General features: G+C 49.9%; 1 protein-coding gene across 29 annotated transcripts in view; it reads left to right on the top strand.

The window, feature by feature from the left end:
* The first annotated feature begins 53 nt into the window (after positions 1-53).
* Positions 54-19,678, top strand: part of LOC147571557 (pleckstrin homology domain-containing family M member 1-like) — a 198,821-nt gene continuing 179,196 nt past the window's right edge. For 25 of the 29 annotated variants that reach the window (XM_086696256.1, XM_086696249.1, XM_086696250.1 and 22 more), the window contains exons 1-5: positions 54-184; positions 5,920-6,008; positions 9,240-9,487; positions 11,221-11,847; positions 18,542-18,953. In XM_086696256.1, coding sequence (XP_086552382.1) covers positions 5,961-6,008; positions 9,240-9,487; positions 11,221-11,847; positions 18,542-18,953 — 1,335 coding nt within the window. In that variant the 5' untranslated portion in view covers positions 54-184; positions 5,920-5,960. Of the gene's footprint in view, positions 185-1,868; positions 2,037-2,611; positions 2,755-2,924; positions 2,950-5,494; positions 5,520-5,919; positions 6,009-9,239; positions 9,488-11,220; positions 11,848-18,541; positions 18,954-19,678 lie in introns of those variants that run through there. The other 4 variants (XM_086696239.1, XM_086696240.1, XM_086696242.1 and 1 more) reach the window with 4 other exon arrangements.

Below are 19,678 nucleotides of genomic sequence, written 5' to 3'. Positions count from 1 at the left end.
TCCGCCGGCCCTGCGATTGGCTCCGCGGTCCGGGGGCGGGGCCGGACGCCGAACCAACGTGATGGCGTCAGGCGCCGCGAGCGCCGTTTCCTGTTGTCGCTGGCCGGGAGGCCGCAGCGCCTGGTCGGAGGCTTAGGGGCTGCCGTGGCCAGGAGTGCCCCGCGCCCCGTCCCCGCTCCCTCTGGTGAGTTAGGGGTCAGAGGGCGAGGAGGGTGAGAAGGGACGGCGGGGCCGAGACGAGAACGGGCGATGGGTCACCAGCCCTGTCCGTGATCGCAAACCCTTGGTTGCTTTGAAACTGTCCTGCTTCAGAGCCTTTTCCCTTCCCCGCCTGAGCCCCGCACCCTACCCCACTCGGACCCGAGCCTTCAGCCCAAACAGCCAGTGCTGACCCGTCCCCTTCCTCTTCTTCACCCGTGACCCGAGCCCAGCCCTTACCCTCACCCCTTCACCACTGGTCTTGCGTAAGTGCAGCCACACTCGACCCCACGGCAGCCCACTTCCAACCCCTAGGACAGCCACTTCCCTCCGCCTCCCTCTGACGCATCTCATTCTCACCCCTCAACCCCTTTGGCGATCCCAGTGCTCCACGCAGACCTCCTCGAACCCCCCCTCCCCCCTCCCCGTCTTTCTGGCTTACCCCTTTTCAGGCTCAGCTTTCTTATCCCAGCCCCCCTGCTCAGCCCCCCAAGGTCTGCTCAGCCAAAACACCCACCTCCCCCCACTCATTTAATACCTACCACCACAGTAGATGCCCTATTGCGCTTACCCCCCTCTTCTTGATAACTCTGATCTCAGCCCTATCTCAAGTCTTGTATGTATCTTCTTGTCCTCGCCCACTCAACCCCTAACTTCCAAGCCCACCCCGTACTTTCTTTCCATCCCCAGCCAGCCTGAGGACACTTCATTCCTGAGTCTTTGCTAAACCACCCCCCAACTCTTGCTGCCCTAGTTCCCACCACCCCTACCCAATCTTGTTAGACTGACGTCTTCCTATCCCCGTTTCAACTCTTCATCCCAACTCTGCGCCCATTCTTCCCTTGATGTGGTCCCCATTTGATCTGAGAACCTAGTGCAGTCCCCTGCCGACCCCACCTGCTTTCTCAGAGCCAGGCACTTGCCGAACACCTCAATTGATGCAGGGCCTCAGATGGTAAGTAAGTGTGGAGGAGTAGAGATCCTTCTCCCGTGGGTCAAGTGCTTTTCCTGGATGTCAGGTCCCCTGTAGCTGTCCTTAAGGATTGTGTTCCTGGCATCCATATTACATCACTCGCGTTGGCTGCTGGAATGGTAGGTATCATCCAAATACCTGGAAGGTGAGGGACAGCTACTCATTCAGCTGGGGCAGTGGGAGCTTATCACTTCCTTTTGGGTGATGATCTGGAGAAACTCCAGGGGTTCCACTGTGTGGGGTTGGCTGTGGTCACAGAATCATGTCCATGTGTATTGCCCTGCCGCTTAGAAAGGACCCTCACCCAGTGCCCCTCCTGGCCAGAACTGGTTGTAGATTAGTCCCGCTACCGAATGTGCCAGAGGTGACGTTACATGTTGTGAAGAGTAGAGATGAGTGGATCCTGGGGACGCCGAGGCCTCCGTGGAGGCTGTTGAATTGCTTCCTCTTTTGGCAGGTGCTGGAGCATTGAGTTTTGACCATTTTGATTACCCATGAACACAGAGAGTCAAGTTATCTCAGAGTAGCTAGACATTCTTGAGGCACCCAGGCTCCATTGTTAACATTTATAATCTCCTGGGATTTGGGGGTGCACCTCCCCTCTAAGTTCTGGTGACCAAACTCCGAAGGATTGGCCATTTGACAGCCATTGTAAAGGACCCCAAAGAAGACCCATTGTCTTTGCTTGCATTTGTAGTCTCACGCCTTCGAGAATCGGATGGCCTTTGACCTTCAATGTCCCCTTCCGTGAAGGTGTGATCTCTGAAGGGTTTCAGCCTGTTGGCAGCTTGGTGTAATGGAAGGAGTTCCACAGTGACCCCACCACTGAAAAGTTGTATACCTCAACCTCTTACGGTCTGCAACGGTCTGAGCCTTTTTATTTTACTCATCTGTTCATTCAGCAAGTATTTCTTGAGCACCACCCTGTGCCGTGCACTGTTTGAAGCATTAGAAATACAATGGTGAATGAGTCAGGCAAAGGTCCTGCTTTCATTCACTCAGAGTTTGGTCCTTGCCAGAATCTTAAGGGACCTGGGACAAGAATATGGGAGAGATGGGTGTTGTTGGATGGAAGGAGGGAGGGAGGAAAGAAAGATACCCAGTGTTCCTAGACTTCACATTTCTGGCCTCCCCCACTAGCCTTTGGACTGGGAATCACGAGCTAGAAGTTGCTTGCCCTCCAGCTGATATTCAGTTGCTTTGCTGCCCTACCCCCCCCCCCCCACACACCCATCCCACCCCCCACAGGGCTCTTGTCTAGAAATCCGACTTTCTTCAGGTAGAAGGAGGTGCTGTTTACTCAGCACTCACATGTCTGAAGTATCCGCTGTCTTTCTGAATCAGAAGATAACTTTGTCATTTGTTTCCAACTGAAAACCCTGACTCATCACCTGGTAGAGCAGCTGGAGGGCTTAAACACCGGCCTGTTGTCGTGCATAGCCAGGTGCAGGATCGGAGTCAGGCCGTAGAGACGAGGCTGTCGCGGATGGCGGGGAAGTCTCTCAGAAGAGGAGGTTGCTGTTTACTGATGAACGGAGTGTTTCGAAAGTGGTGAAGCCAGGTTATCCATTTCTTCTTTTAATGTAAGTCTCATCTGAGTCCTTCTCCTCTTTTCGTTCTTCCTTAGTCTCCTGAGGAAGTGAAATTGGATGTTTATAGAAGGCCAGGCAGTATCACGAAGAGAATCAACCACAACGATTCCTTCCTGTGTGTTGGAACGTTTGAGGAGGGACAGCTCGGAAACCTGGCTGCCATGGAAAGGACCTGTGGTCAGCTAGGTGGGGCCACAGATCTGATGGGCAAGATTGTTTCTTGTCAGTGTTAGGCCTTCTTTGATAAGGTGGAGCTTCTGAAGAGTCTGTGAATAATAAGTTTGCCTGAAACTCTTTGAACCAAGGACCTGGGACAGTATGAACTGGCGAAAGGCACAGAGCTTGGAATGAGAAAATTCTGTCCCTCACCTGAGGCGTGTTTCTACTGAGCCTCAGTTTTCTCTTCTGTGAATGAGGGATAATCATCCTTCTCTCACAGGATTGTTTTAAGAATTAAATGAGGATAGAGAATGAGATCCTGTGCCAGAGTGAACCGATACCGAGGGGCAGAGGTAGACGAAGGGTGGCTTAGGAGTTTCCTAAAGGCACACGGCACTCACCTTTTCTGCTCAACTGTATCAGGGATGTTTGAACTCTCTACTTGCTCTCTTTATTCTGGGTCTCCTGAAGACCCACCCCTCTTTCGTTTGCTTCTTGGTGTCAGTGAAGACAGTTCTGAGGATAGAAAGTGAAACCAGTCCCATAGCATGGTAGATGGGGGTCTGGCCCACCCAAGGAGCCTGCTGGAGTGCTGACCTAGCAGTCAGGAGACCCAGAGCCCAGAGATCTCACATCGTAGATGGTCGTGGTCCTGCCTCTGAGCCATTGCCTGCCTTCCTGAGGCGTTCTAGCACCGACAGGCCTATGTAGGGAGCTTTGGTTTCCTGCAAAGAAAGATGTGCCCGGAACTTTGGCCTGACCCCCACGTCTCAGTTCTGTTTTGTGAATTGTCAAGTGGCCATTCTTCTAGGTTTCTCTGCACGGTTGTCCTTTTGTGACGTTCCTGACACTGTTTTAGGTCACAGTTGTCTCTTGTCTGGCCCTGCTCTGACCTCAGTGTCAGTTTACTTTGTTTTTTCAGCAGATCCTGACTTGGCCAGGACACCCACTTAATGATAAGCCTCCCTCCCTCCAGTGAATATTATATTCAGTTAATTAGTTGATGAGGCCTCAATGGTCCTCCTCTTCAGATTGCTGAGGCCCAAGCCTTGAGGCCGGCTGAGGGAAGGGCAGTTTTAGGGCTTGAGGCTCTGTCTAGAAGGGCAGGCCCCCGGAATTACCAAAGGGGATTGGATGCCAGGGTCTCAAAGCCAGAGAGCCTGAACTTGGCCTGCAGGGCTGCGTAGGGTAGCCTTGAAGAAACCCAGCCTCTAGGATCAGGCACGGTTTCAGGACCGACTCTGTAGTACGTCCCCTTCTCCCGGTGCCCTGGTGGCCAGAGCATGGAGCTGGTCTCCAGCAAAGGGTCCTGAGGATTCCCGGTGGGTAGGAGCTGGGAAAGTGGTGGAGGGAGAGACAGTGTGATGGGCTGTGGCCAGGGGCTAGTGTTCCTCCTGTCAGTCTGTTGTGCGCTGACCAGAGCTGGTTTCGTGGGGCCCGTCCTCCACACACCTGTCTCCCTTTGCATGTCCTTACTTAGGAAGGTCGGCGCTGGGTCCTGTTCACCCTCTGCCGGATCCAGAGGCCAGGGGTGAATCAGAGCGTCTTTCATCATTTAGGGCCACCCTGCCGTTCTCCATGCCTCGCTGTTCGCCTGTAAACCTTTCCTGCCAGACTCAACCCGATGCTCCCTTGCATCCCGCCACCTGGGCCCCCGGCCGAAGAGCCCTCCTCCCAAGACTCCCCTGCCCCCTCCCCAGCCACCCCTTAGCCCTAGCTCACACCTGCCTCTTCCAGAAGGGTGGATGTCATCCTGGCCGAAGGTGGTAGAGCCCGCCACTGATCAGCCCTGGGATCTTGGGAAGTTCCTTGACCTGGGTCAGCTTTGATTTCGTATCTGTTAGATCTGGATAATAAAAGAGCTCGCCTAGGGTGGTTCCAAGGAATGAATGAAGCAATGTGTGTAAACAGTACAAAATCCATTCAGCATGCCTCCATTTGATAACTTCTTTGGGCCATCGGTTTTTGAGAACAGAGACAGCGATGACCTGTTTTTTGGTGTCCCTCCATGCTCGGCAGTGTGGTCACTAGAGATCTGTTTAGATGGGAATGTGCCTACCCAATCCTGGTCCGTCCAAGTGGCTGGGGCGGTCCAGGCGAGCCAACAGCCCCCCCCCCCGAGGCTCAGGTTGAGGCCCCCCCCCCCCGACCTAAGCCACCCCCGGAGGGTGGGGGGGAGCCAGTGCCCTGAGGGATTTACCTGTGTACTGACTTCAGGTAGTTGAGCGGACTCATTCAGACAGTGGCCTTTGCCTGTAAGGCTTGGCCACATCCAACCGGGGTAATAGACACCATTTATCCTTAGTACCGTCAGGCCCTGTGCTGGGCATTTTCCACATTCATAACCTCCATTTGAGACGTCTGCCGTGGTGCCCCACCTAGCATGCCTAAGTGGTTAGTGGCAAATCGAGATTCGAACCCGTGTTGTTTCCCTTAGGCGTGTCCCTGTGCTGCTCCAGCTGGACCCTCGTGCCTGGAGGGGAAGCAGCTATGTAGCAAGAGGCCCTCCCTTTGGAAACTTCCTTCGGTTGTGCTTGTCCCCGCCGAGCTGGCAGACATGGGGCTGGCACAGGAGTCAGAGGCTCCGAATGTGAATTGTGAGCCCCTGCTTCCTGGTCCATGTGGGCTCTTGGCACCTCCAGCGGCAGCATCCCCCTCGCACCCTTAGTTCTGTATCCAAATCAGCCCTTCATTCCCTGCTTTTTTGTGCCAGCGTGTGGTGTGGCATACAGAGGCCTTTCCATGCCCTGATTAGGGTGGACCCACCCATGGCACATAGGATTCCCCACCTCCTGAGATCCGAGCCCTCAGATTTCTTCTCTTCCCTTGTTTCCTTCCTTAAAATCCACTCTTGGCTTTTACTTTTGAATTCAGAGGCCTTTGCATTGCAGTTTGAGGAAGATGGGCTGACCCGCTGCCTGCTGGGGGAGGGGGAGAATTGGCTGCGGGTGGGGAGCTGGAACCTGCTCATCTGGCCGCCGCCGTCTGTCTCTGCAGGTGTCATGTGATTCTCCGAGGGAGCTGCAGTGTGAGCGGAAATGCTCTCGGTGGTGGAGAATGGACTGGACCCCCGGGCTGCCATCCCGGTAGGCAGTCGGAGAGGCTCAAGGGTGGGGAAGGGGGCACGGGACAGCCATGTCGTTGGTTTTCCTCACTTTGAAATGAATGAGTACTGTCTGGAAAGCGAGGCCTCGGGTTGAGAAAGAGTTATAGCAGAAGCAGGCTCTGAGGAGATCCTGCCCTTTCTAGAACATCTTCTTGGTGATGGAATGGGAATTGATAAAAAACGACGGATTTTAATACGGGCTGCCTAAAGACCAAGGATTTCTCAAAGGAAGTCATACATATGGGGCGCCTGGGTGGCTCACACGGTTAAGCGTCATGATCGTAAGCGGCTCATGGTCTTACAGTTTGTGAGGTCAAGCCCTGCATTGGGCGCTCTGCTGTCAGAGCAGAGCCTGCTTTGGATCCTCGGTCCGCTCTGTCTCTGCCCCCTCCCCCACAGGCACATACACGTATGCACATTCTCTCTCTCTCTCTCTCAAAAATAAGTAAACATTAAAAGAAGGGGCAGCTGGGTGGCTCAGTCGGTTGAGCATCCGACTTCGGCTCAGGTCATGATCTCACGGCTCATGGGTTGGAGCCCCGCATCGGGCTCTGTGCTGCCAGCTCAGTGCCTGGCGGTTGCTTCATATTCTGGGTCTCCCTCTCTCTCTCTCTGCCCTCTCCCTCTCATGCTGTCTCTCTCTGTCTCTCAAAAATAAATAAACATTAAAAAAAAAGAAAAGAAAAGAAGGCATTAGGGTGGCCTGGGTGGCTCAGACGGTTGAGCGTCCATTTGGCTCAGGTCATGATCTCACGATTTGGGAGTTTGCTGTCACCACCTAGCCCACTTTGAATCCTCTGTCCCCCTCTCTCTTTGCCTCTCTCTCTCTCTCTCTCTCTCTCAAGTCAAATAAGCAAACAATGAAAGAAGTATATGACCCATAAGTCATATGAAAAGATGTCTAACATCAAAAGACTGCATACTGTATGACTTCATTTACACAAAATGTCCAGAATTGGCAAATGCATAAAGACAGAAAGTAGATTAGTAGTTGCTAGGGGTCGAGGGAGAGGGGACTAGAGAGGAGTGACTGCTCATGGGCACAGTGTTCCTTTTTGAGAGAATGAAAATGTCCTAAAATTAGGTAGTGGCTGTAGTTTCACTATTCTGTGAATATACCAAAAATCACTGAACTGAATAGTTTAAATGAGTGAATTTTATGCAATGTAAATTGTGTCTCATTAAAGCTGTTATAAAGAAAAAAGGAACAGGGGCGCCTGGGTGGCGCAGTCGGTTGAGCGTCCGACTTCGGCTCAGGTCATGATCTCACGGTCCATGAGTTCGAGCCCCGCGTCGGGCTCTGTGCTGACAGCTCAGAGCCTGGAGCCTGCTTCGGGTTCTGTGTCTCCCTCTCTCTCTGACCCTCCCCCATTCATGCTCTGTCTCTCTCTGTCTCAAAAATACATAAACATTAAAAAAAAATTTTTTTTTAAAGAAAAAAGAACATTCAAGTTTTCTAAGAACATTAACATGAACTGTTTGGGCTAAGATAAAAATAAAACAGTAAAATATTTATCCATAATCCTATCAGCTAACAGTTCAAACCAGGTTTTCTGTATTCCCTCCCAATCCTTTTCCAAAACATAGGTATTTTGACATGCTTATATTATGACAGAACTGTCTTTATCTTTCCAAAGGATTTTACATATATGTATTTTATAATTGATTTATGTAACAGACCTTAACGGAATACTTACATGTGTCAGGAACCAGGCCAAGTGTTGAGGATGCAAGAATGAAAAAAAAAAGCAAGTCCTGCCCTCAGAGTAATCCCCCCCCCCCACCCCCCAACTCCTGTGCTGTAGGTCAGGAAGTATTCGTTCCGTTTAACAGATGAGGAAATTAAGCTCAGTGAGGTTAAGTGAAATGTCTGCAGTGACCCAGCTGTTGACCAACAGAGCTGAGACTAACATCTGCCTCTGACTGCCAGGTCAAGGATCTTTCCTTTTTTCTTTCTTTCTTTTTAAAGTTTATTTATTTATTTTAGGGGCGCCTGGGTGGCTCAGTCAGTTAAGCGTCCTGTTTCGGCTCAGGTCATGATCTCACGGCTCGTGGGTTCGAGCCCTGCATCAGGCTCTGTGCTGACAGCTCAGAGCCTGGAGCCTGCTTCGGATTCTGTGTCTTCCTCTCTCTCTGCCCCTCCCCCCCTCATACTTTGTCTGTCTCTCTCTCTGTCTCTCTCTCTCAAAAATAAACATTAAAAAGATATTTTTAAATAAATAACGTTTATTTTATTTATTTTGAAAGGGAGAGTGAGCATGAGCAGAGGAGGGGCAGAGGAGGGGCAGAGAGGGGGGAGAGAGAGAGAGAGAGAGAGAGAGAGAGAGAGAGAGAGAGAGAGAGAATCTCAAGCAGGCTCCACACTGTCAGCACAGAGCCAGATACGGAGCTCAAACTCAGAAACCGTGAGATCACGACCTGAGCTGAAATCAAGAGTCAGATGCTTAACTGACTGAGCCACCCAGGTGCCCCTAGGATCTTTCGTAATGTGGACCATGCTCCTGTTTTCTTGGTGTTTTTATGGTTCTAAAGTGGCACTTGTAGCCTCTTCATGGAATCGTAGACCCCTAAACAAGGTGGAAAGCTTCACCCCTGCCCTAGATGGATCACCCAGGCTCCCACACCTGTAACTATGATGGAGCCGGTATTTAAACACAAGATTTCTATGGCTATCAAATCACTGAAGTTCGGTTTAAAAAGCAAAACAAAAGAAAAACATACAACTATCTTTGCAAAAAAATAACTATCTCTGGGGGGTATAAGTACGTAATTTTCCTTTTCTCCTCTATGCTTTGTCTCTGTTTTCTTTCTTTCTTTTTTAAAAATTTTTTTCCAACGTTTATCTATTTTTGAGAGAAAGAGAGAGAGCGCGTGTGTGCGTGTGCAAGTGGGGGAGGGGCAGAGAGAGAGGGAGACACAGAATCCAAAGCAGGCTCCAGGCTCTGAGCTGGCAGCACAGAGCCCGACGTGGGGCTCGAACCCATGAACCGTGAGATCAGGACCTGAGCCGAAGTCGGACGCTCAACCGACTGAGCCACCCAGGCACCCATCTTTGTTTTCTATGATTAGCTTGTGCTAGTTTTGCTGTATACACACCCACAGGTAGACGTGAGGCGTGTGTGGGTGTGCGTGTATTTGGTGATAAGCACTTCCCTTCCAGGGGTCACCGCAGGATCTTCTAAAGGCCTGTGTTATGTCTGACACTGACTAGGTCATCAAGAAGAAGCTAGTGGGATCTGTGAAGGCGTTGCAGAAGCAGTACGTGTCCTCGGACACAGTGGTCACTAGCGAAGACGGAGATGCCAGCACCATGTGCAGTGCCCTGGAGGCTGTATTTATCCACGGACTGCATGCCAAGCACATCCGAGCCGAGGCCGGAGGGAAAAGGAAGAAGAGCGCCCACCAGAAGCCTCTGCCTCAGCCTGTCTTCTGGCCCCTCCTGAAAGCTGTCACCCACAAGTGAGATCAGCAGGGGAGGCTTTGCTTTGGGGAGGAGCTTCAGTGTGGGTGACCCTGGGCTCTCCCTCTACAGCTCTATGGGAAGGCAGCAGAGACGCTCTGTGTTCTAGAATGGAGATGGGTGAGATAGGGGTTATTGTTAGACCAAGCCTCAAGAGCCCCTCAGCGCACAGGCAATGGCCTGGGGCTGCTCAGGCCCCTGGCTGGTCGCCTTTAGCAGGAGCCGCTTTTTTGCCACACCGTGGCAAAGTTAGGTAGTTGGAACAGAGAATGTGTGGCCTGCAAAGCCTAAAATCTTTACTAAGTGGCCCTTGACAGAAGAGGTTTGCTGACCCTGCCTTGGAATGTTTGAACATCTCTATGCTAAGTATTATATCCTAAGAGGCTGTGGCATTTTTTAAAGCAGTGGAATCCAGATCATCTGAATATCCACCCTGGGACGTTTGCCTCTGCGGCCCTGGCCCTAACTGCCTGGGCTTTGGAGCAAGCAGCTGCTGGCACGTTGCCTCTAAGGGCTATTAAATGCCACCTTCAGCCTGAAGGTGCCTTGTCGGTCTGTATCTTCCTTTTCCTGCTGACTGCCACCGCCCTATCTCAGGGTCTTACCTCACTCCCAGGTGGCAGTGGCTTTCTAATTGTCCCCCTTATCTCATTCTGTCTGTCCTTAGGTCAGGCAGCTGGTCCGCATTTATTGAGCTTAAGCTAACCCGAGCTCATTCCCTGAGCCCTGTGGAGCACGCACGCCTATGGGCGAGACGTGCTCAGGGCACTGTGATGGTCAGAGGAAGGGCATTTACATCAGACCAAGGGTTCGGGAACTGAGTTTGGTACCTGATCTTATCCCGAGCAGCCCACCCAGAAGTCTGCGTGACTGCGGTCGAGTCATTTCCGGTGTAAAAACTCTCAGGCTCCCCAGTGCTAGCCTGGAGTCCCATTCACTTCGTTGGGGCCCCAGAATCTGTATCCTGACCAGGTTCCCAGGTGATTCTGACGCAGAGCCAGGTGTGGGGACCCTTGCCCCACTTTGCCTCACCGGTTGGATGCTCGAGACCCTGCATCACCTGACTTTGCAACGCAATCAGCCGCTCCTCCTCCTCCCCGTGCTGTAACGGGAGTGCTCACCACTCCTGTTACACAGCTGCTGCTTCCCTACCCTTGGTGCCTTTTTGCTGTCAGTCCTTGGTGCCTAAGGTTCCCCTTCCATCTTTGCTGCTTGAAATCCCTCAAGGCCCAGCTCAATGCCTTGCCTATCCGTAATCCCTATGCCTAATCCCTCAATGCCTTGCCTAAGGCATTGTTCTTACTGCAACCTGGAAGTGATTGCCTTCCCCCCACCCCAGCTCTACTGACAACAGGGTTCACCTCCGTGTGCCCTTGAAAGGTAGTAACCTGGACTGAGGGCAGGACCATGTCTGTATCCTGTATCTTCACGGCTCCAAAGACCTGGCACTTAGGGGCTCATCAGATGTATGCCGGATGAGCAGGTGATGTCAAGGGCGCCTGGGGAGTTGTAACAAAAATGGCAATTATCCTGCATGACAGTAACCTCGAAAAAGTGGGGAGTTGTAGCTAAATATTTCTCAATTCCCTGTAGAACACTGCTATCTGAGATTTTTTCCCAAGCCTGTATATACTTGCAGTCATTATTACTGGCTCCTGCTCACCAGTGGATAAAACAATCCTCCGTGATCTGAAATCATTTCTTGAAACAAGCCTGTCCTCTCCACCCGCAGACACATCGTCTCGGAATTGGAGCACCTGATCTTTGTCAGCACGGACGTGGGCCGCTGCCGGGCCTGGCTGAGGCTGGCCCTCAATGACGGCCTGATGGAGTGCTACCTGAAGCTGCTCCTCCAGGAGCCCGCCCGCCTGTGCGAGTACTATCAGCCCGCAGCCCTGCTTCGAGACGCCGAGGAGGGCCAGTTCCTCCTCAGCTTCCTGCAGGGACTGACGTCCTTATCCTTCGAGCTCTCCTACAAGTCTGTCATCTTAAACGAGTGGATGCTTACCCCACTGGCTCTCTCTGGGCTTTGCCCGCTCTCTGAGCTCGACCCCCTCACCACCTCTGGGACACAACTACAGCGGAAAGAGTCTCTGGATTCAATTTCCCATTCCTCAGGCTCGGAGGACATCGAAGTCCAGCACTCAGGCCATAAGATCCGACGGAACCGGAAGCTCACGGCCTCCTCCCTCAGCCTGGACACCGCCAGTTCATCCCAGCTGTCTTGCAGCCTAAACTCTGATAGCTGCCCACTCCAAGTGAATGGCTCCAAGAGTCCAGATCGTTCCGAGGAGCCCATGTCCTACGACTCCGATCTGGGGACAGCAAATGCCGATGACTCAGACCCGTCTCTGCAAGAGTGAGTGTCCTCCCCCCACTCCTTCTCCTCCCCCTGCCTTCCTTCCTTCTCCTCTTCCTCTTTCTCTCCCTTCCTATGGCATGTGATTGCCTGTCACTGAGCATTGAGCTCTCTAAGGGCATAAAGGAAAAGAGGACCGTGGCTCTTCCTCAGGGACTGGAGTTGCCGGGACTTATAACTGGAGGCAACATGGGGCAGCGAGGAGAATGGATTCAGGGAGGGCTCAGAGCTGAATCAGGCTCCGGCTCTGCCCCTGGCTGATCTTCGACAAGTTACCTAATTTGTCTGAGGCTTCGTGTAAAATATTATTGCCTCTAGGGCGGAAACTAACGGTTCGGAGTTAGATGTACGACTTCCAAAAGACGCAGTGAAGCCCAGCGCGTCAGGGTGCTCCGCTGCGACCTCCCAGAAGGCCTCTGAAGGACACAGACCCTGAATGAGGCCTGGAGGAGGTGGTGCACAAAAGGGGCCAAGCAAGTGAGTGGAGGAAGAGCACAGGGAGCAATGAACTTGACTAGAGAAGGGACCTTGGAGAGAGCTATCTCTTTAAAAGAACTTTTTTCTATTTGAGTATTGTTGACGCACGGTGTTATATTAGTCTCAGGTGTACAACGTAGTGAGTCACCATCTCTCTATGTTAACCATGCTCACCACAGCAGAGCCTTCTTCGTTCAGGCCCTTTTGAAACATTCGTTTTTTAATAGATTTATTTTTATGGTAAGAAAAAAAAGTCTACCTACAGTGAAACGTCTTTTCCACCTTTGTAACCATAATTATTAATTCCTTACATCTTTCTTTTTCTTTTTTTTAAAGTTTATTTATTTTTGAGAGAATGAGCAGGGGAGGGGCAGTGAGAAAGGGGGACGGAGGATCTGAAGCAGATTCTGTGCTGACAGCAGAGAGCCCAACGTGGGGCTCGAACTCACGAACCGTGAGATCATGAGCTAGGCTGAAGTCAGACATTTAACTGACCGAGCCACCCAGGCACCCCCTTTACATGTCTTTTTCTGATGTTTCTAAATGCACCTAACAGATATGAATAGATAGACTTTTTAAATGTCTTTTATATTTCTTATCTCTGCCTCATCCCCACAAAGCTATTATAAATATACTGTTTGATACCTTGTCTCAGAAGAGATCAGAATTTTTGTTTTGGAGCTTCATATCAGTTTCTTCAGTTTTTTTTTTTTTTTCCCCGTGGCATGTGTTTCCATTGTATGAATGTACCTTAGTTTATTTGACCAGCCCTGTATTTACTGGACACTGGAGTTCACTCTTTCTATAAATAACCGTGTGTATGTGATATTCTAATTCTATGCAACTATCTCTGTTCAGTAAAGTCCCAGAAACAGAATTGCTGAGGCAAAGGATAAATGAATCTACAATTTTCATAGATAACCGCCTGTTTACACTCTGTCAGGAATGTACCTGTGCCCTCTCGGCCTTGTAGGCAGAAGGTATTATCAAACTTTTGGATATTTGCTCATCTAATAGGTAGAACATGATAAACTTTTTTTTCAAGTTTATTTATTTGTTTTGAGAGAGAGAGAGAGAGAGAGAGAGAGCAAGCGAGCATGAGTTGGGGAAGGGCAGGGAGAGAGAGGGGGAGAGAGAGAATCCCAAGCAGGCCCCTTGCTGTCAGTGCAGAGCGTGATGCAGAGCTTGATCCCAGGAACTGTGAGATCATGACCCGAGCCAAAATCAAGAGTCGGACGCTTAACTGACTGAGCCACCCAGGCGCCCCGAAAATGGTAAACTTTTATTAAGCGCTTCCTTCAGCCAGACCCATGTTCCCTCAGCCAGTGTCTAGGATCTTCTTTTCTACTCCTGTGTGCCCCTACCTTCTTGGTTCATTCAAGTCTTTACAGGTTTCCCAGCTGCTGTGGGAAGAACACCAGATTGGGTGCCGGTACGGACTGGCTTGTAGCAGGATCCGGCCTCAAGCCCTGTTCTACCAGTCACAAGTCCAGTAACGGCAGGCCAAGCGTTGGCTCTGTGAGGTTGTTTCTTCATCTGTAAAGTGGAGGCTCCCTCATAGGGATTCTCTGGCTGAGAATCAGATCAGATGCCTGGGGGCGAATTACGGCTGAAGCAGCTTCTGAGCAACAGAGCACATTAGCTAGAACTTTCAAACATCAAACAAGAATTTAGGTAGAACATCCTGGAAGGGAGCAATCCCCGCTCTATCGGCTGGGCCCATGGCGTGACTTAAGTTCACTCACCTGTCTGAACCCTTCCTTGTGTCTCCTCCTCCCACAGGCCAGCCCGCCGGCCCTCTGTCTGTCATGTGCCCTGCTTTTATCTTTCGTGAGTCTTGTGATTGGAAAATTCCAGCTTAAGGCCGTTGAATCAGTGACCGTCCACCCTGTGTGGGAAGCGTCATCCTGGGCATTGTGGGAGAAGTCAAGGGAAGAGGGTCAGGATGTACAGACCAGCGCGGGGCAGTGGCGTGCGGAACCAGCAAACACAGAGCACACAGGTGCACAAACACACATCCAGCACCGTCACTCTGAGTGCTGGGCTTGAAGTTATCTTCGCACGTCCACACACACCAGCTCTTAGAGGGTGTGTCTGAGGGTGAAGAGTCACATCAGCAGTTAAGAGTTCGCTTATTTTTGTCATATTACTTAAATATTTGTTTACGTGGATTTTTTAAAGTTGATTTATTTTGAGAGAGAGAGAGAACAGGCGTTCTATCAAAATAAATGTTAAAAAAAGTTTTTTAAAATCATCTACAAGTTAAACATAAAGTACAAAAGATGTAACATTCCAAGGAAATGTATTAACTTAATGTTTTCTGGAAACCAAACTGCAGTTTGCTTTGTGAATAGAGGATTGATGGCCTGAATAGCTTCTTTTGTGTTGGTTGGGTCTGAATTACAGTGATCGCTGAGAAGCACAGCTAGGGGCCGGTGGTTAGGAGTGTGGACTCAGGAGCCAGACTGCTGGAGTCTTCCATTAACCAGCTTTGCGACCCCGGGCAAGATACTCAACCTTTCTGACCTTGATGTCCTCATCTGCAAGACGGGGATAAGAATGCTAGGAAGTGAGTTAAGGTATGCAAAGCGCTTAGAGCAGTGCCAATCACAGGGTGAGTGCTCCATAGGCGGTGTCATCATCATTTTACTACTGGGGGTCCCCGTGATGTCAGTTCTCGCGCTACTTGTCTGTGTATACACGGCTGCAGATCTGTGCTTGGTGATATTTGTCAGAGGTCGTTATCATGAGGCCTTCTCTTGGGGGAAATGATTCTTCGCACATGCGGCCCCCTCCTGTACTTTCATGAGCACCCCTGACCGCCAGGTGGTGCCGTGGACCCCAACGCGCTAGTCCACGCGCTCAGGAAAAGCGCAGGCTCAGAATCGCTTGGCGGGGGCACTTTATGGGGTGGTCATGCCGATTCTCCAGCCCATGCTTTTATTCCACACCTACGCCTCTGTGTACGCGCAATATACGTATGTGTATAATACGTATATGTTTCCAGACTGTCTTCTAAATGAAAGCACAAACTTCTAGAATTTTTCAACAGGCAGTTTTTGAAAAACGCTGCCCTGAGCTGGACAGAAGTGGAAGGACTGGAGCGTTTCAGCCCTATGTTGCATTTTCTTCAAAAGTTTTGAAAATTCTCTTTCTTTCACTTTTCCTTCAAAACCTCATCTCTAGCACTTTTTCCCACTTGATGTGCATGTCTCTTATTCTCTCTGGGTCCTGCCGACCAGCTCTGATCCTGGTGAGACTCCTGTGAACTTGATTTCATCCTGACCGCGGTGTTGATTTGGTGGAAACTCTAATTTATCACACAAGCTTCTTGCTGTCGGGTGGTGTTTCTTTATTCCCACACCCAGTCCACTCCATCATTAAAATGTGTCCTACAGACGAGGGGTCATTTATAATTGATAACCATTTCGGTAATGCTGGTGAATATTTCCGTAATTCTCTTTCCTTACATTTTTATAGCCATGTGTGTAGAGGCTAAGCAGTCTTGCCAGTGGCGATAAGAACAACCAATGACAAATTGAGGTTAATGTTTATTGAGTACTTACTTTGTGCCAGACACTCTATAAGCATTTTACCTATATGATCTCATTCAGCCTTGAACACAGTCATAGGTGGGTGCTGTTACCGTGCCGGTTTTACGGGTAAAGGAATGAAGTCCGTGAACTTTAGGAACCTATTGTGGGGCCACAGCAGTGTGCCAACCAAAGCCAACCAACATCACCCTTTAAGGAAACCCCTTACCCACTAGCTATGGATTTACCTATTCTGGACATTTATTTTTTTTTTTTAATTTTTTTTTCAACCTTTATTTATTTTTGGGACAGAGAGAGACAGAGCATGAACGGGGGAGGGGCAGAGACAGAGGGAGACACAGAATCGGAAACAGGCTCCAGGCTCTGAGCCATCAGCCCAGAGCCTGACGCGGGGCTCGAACTCCCGGACCGCGAGATCGTGACCTGGCTGAAGTCGGACGCTTAACCGACTGCGCCACCCAGGCGCCCCATATTCTGGACATTTAATACCAATGGAATCATACACTATGTGGCTTTTTGTGACCTCCTTCCTTCACTTAGTAGGTTTTCAAGGTTCATCCGTGTTGTAGCATGGGTCATGGCTGAATCATATTCCATTGTGTGAATACACCACAATTTGTTTTATCTTTTCAGTTAGTGGACATTTGTTCTATTCCTACTTTTTGGCTACTGTGAATAATATTGCTGTGAACACTCGTGTACAGGTTTTTGTGCAGACATTGTCTTTTCATTCTCTTGGGTATATACCCATGAGTTGAATTGCTGACTCATATGGTAACTCTATGTTTAACTTTTAAGGAACTACCAAACTGTTCTCCACAGAGGCTGCACCACTTCACATTTCCGCCAGCAGCGTGTAGGAGTTCCATTTTCTCTACACCTTTGCCAACACTTGTTATTCTCTGTCTTTTTAATTTTTAAAAAATTTTTAATGTTTCTTATTTTAGAGAGAGACAGAGAGAGAGAGAGACAGAGCATGAGTTGGGGAGAGGCAGAAAGAGAGGGAGACACAGAATCTGAAGCAGTCTCCAGGCTCCAAGCTGTCGGCACAGAGCCCGACACAGGGCTCGAACCCACGAACCGTGAGATCATGACCTGAGCCGAAGTCGGATGCTTAACTGATTGAACCACCCAGGTGCCCCTCTCTCTTTTTTATTATAGGCATCTTGGTAGGCATAAAGTAGTATCTTATTACGGTTTTGATTTGTATTTCACTCCCGTCTAATGATATCGAGCATCTTTTCATGTACTTTCCATTTGTATACCTTTAGAGAAGTGTCTCTGTAAACCTTTGCCCATTTTTCAGTCAGATTATTTGTTCTAATATTATTGAATTGTAAGAGCTCTCTATATTCTGGATACTAGACCCTTATCAGATATGTGATAATCCTTGGATATAAGATATGCAGATTTTTTTCCTGTTCTATGGGTTATCTTTTTACTTTCTTGATAGTATCCTTTTGAAGCCCAAAAGCTTTTAGTGTTGATAAAGTCCAGCGTACCTATTTTTTATTGTTTACTTATTTGTTGGCTGTCATATAAGAAACCATTGCCTGATCCAAAGATTTATACCTGTTTCCTTCTAAGAGTTTTATAGTTTTAGCTCTTACTTTTAGGTCTTTGATCCATTTTGAGTTCATTTTTTATATGGTATGAGGTAGGGGTCCAACTTTCTTCTTTTGCATGGGACTGTTCGCTTATCCCAGCACCATTTGTTGAAAAGACTATTCTTTCCCCACTGAAATGTCTTGGGCTGCAGATCAGTTGCCCATAAATGTATGGGTTGTTCACCAATGTTTGACTAGCATGTCTTGAAATGTTGTTTGGGGTTATGATGTAGATAAGAGCACACAGCTCAGCCAGAAGACATTAAGGTAGAAACTTGAGTTCTAAAATCCTTATGGAAATGAGCCCACATTAAGGGGAGTTTGGCACGTCTTCTGACCCAGTGTAAACCATTAGGGCAGATATGGGCAATCTCTTGGGCCCCGGGTAGCTTTGTTGTTGTAGGAATCTGTATTCGCCCGTGACATACTCTATTGGTTCATAAACAAAGGAGGAGACAGCAAATAGTTCTAGTTCAGAAACAGAATGTGGATTCTCAGAAGCCTCAGGAGAAGGGGAGCAGCCACTAGCCAGTGCACATTTTAGAAGGCCCAGAGTAGTTTCCATGTGCGTGCGTGTGTGTGTGTGTGTATGTAAAGACAGTAACACTGGCTCCCTGTAGTCCCTGAAGCACCACTGAAGGGCAGGAAGAGGCAGTACCATTGGAAGAGTGAGCAGGTGCACACCCCATGTATACTTGCGTGCACACTCCTGCACCCCGTGTACACTGATCTCCGGCAGCAGGTCCTGGGAACAGGAGGCATCTGGGACCCCACATACGGCCCAGCTCTGGTGGACCAGCGCTTGCACCGGAGATCCCGGGCCCCGCAGTTCCCTTGGCCGCCCACTCTACCTCAGTCCCAGCTGGGGAGAAACTTTGTGAGGCGTGTCAGAGGAAGGCTTGTGTGTAAGCAGAGGAGCACGGTGGGTGGATGACGAGGATGTTTTGTTTTTGAAATCCCCAGACAGCAGTTCTGCCTTCTTACCGCCGTCCCAATAGCCTTGGGCATTCTAGCTGACAGCTTGTCACACAGGTTTCTCTGTTTAAAAACTTCCAGGGTATTGTCGGAATTCAGCAAAGCCCAGGTAAACTCTGTGCCAACCAATGGACTGAGCGGACTGAGTGGAGAAATGGAGATTCCCACGGGGCGGGCCTCACTCCCCCTCCCCGGCCTGGAGGCCAGCATCCCTTTTGATGTGCCCGCAGAGCCCCTCCCGCCCCAAGCATCCTCTGGGACTCAAGATGGGGACCGCAAGCAGGAGCCGCCTCCCCAGGCACCTGGCACCCTGGGCTTGCTGCAGTTGGGCACTGCCAAAGCTGTCCCCTCGGTGAGCATTTTAGACCAGAGGCCTTCCAGTCCCGTGGGAGAGGCGGCGGCCAGAGCAGTCAGCCCGGGGAGCGGCCAGCAGAAGTCTGTGGAGGATGACGGAGCTGCACGGAGCCTTGGGGTGTCCTCACCCACCAGCCCGGTGAGTGATACAAGCTTTTCGGGGAGAGGTCTTGGGGAAATGTCTCAGAGCTGGTGCAGGGTCTCCCCAGCTAGCCACCCCGAGTGGTCTCTGCCTTGTCTCCATTAGCCCCTCATATCTGTCACGGCGGACGTGAGCCAGGCACGGTGCCAGTCCCTTCCCATGGGTCTCTCTTGTCCTCTCACATTGACCCCGTAGAGAAGATAATTCTCATCTGATCATAGACCCTGCGCATAACCACTGCCACTTATCAGCTCAAGGCCTCGGGCAAGGCCCTTTGCCTCACTGAGCCTTGGTTTCCTCCTCAGCTCTTGTTATTATTAAATTCAGATTTGCTAAAATACCAGACTTTGAGAATACTCATCTTGCAATATGAGCCAGGTTAGAACTGCACCATCCCCTATGGTAACCACTAGCCACACGTGGCTGTTGAATGAGCGTGTAAAATGTGGTTAGTCCAAACTGAGATAAGCTATGTGAAATAAACACTGGATCTTGAAGGCTTCGTCTGAAAAAAAAAGAAGGTGAAATACTCAATCATTTATCGATTATGTGTTACAATGAAAATATGTTTGATGTTGGGTTAAATATAAAAGTTACTTACACGTGTTTCTTTTTACATTTTAAAAACGTGGCTAGTAGAACATTTAAAATGATACATGTGGCTGGAATTCTATTTCTGTTGGGCAGTGCAGCTCTAGAATGGGCCGGTCTCCTTTGTTGAT

The sequence above is a fragment of the Puma concolor genome, unplaced genomic scaffold (assembly GCF_028749965.1).
Source record: "Puma concolor isolate L17-30 unplaced genomic scaffold, mPumCon1.1.hap2 unalloc_scaffold_22, whole genome shotgun sequence".
NCBI lineage: Eukaryota > Metazoa > Chordata > Mammalia > Carnivora > Felidae > Puma > Puma concolor.
The sequence above is the reverse complement of the archived record's forward strand: the minus strand, read 5'-3'. Positions and strand labels throughout refer to the sequence as shown.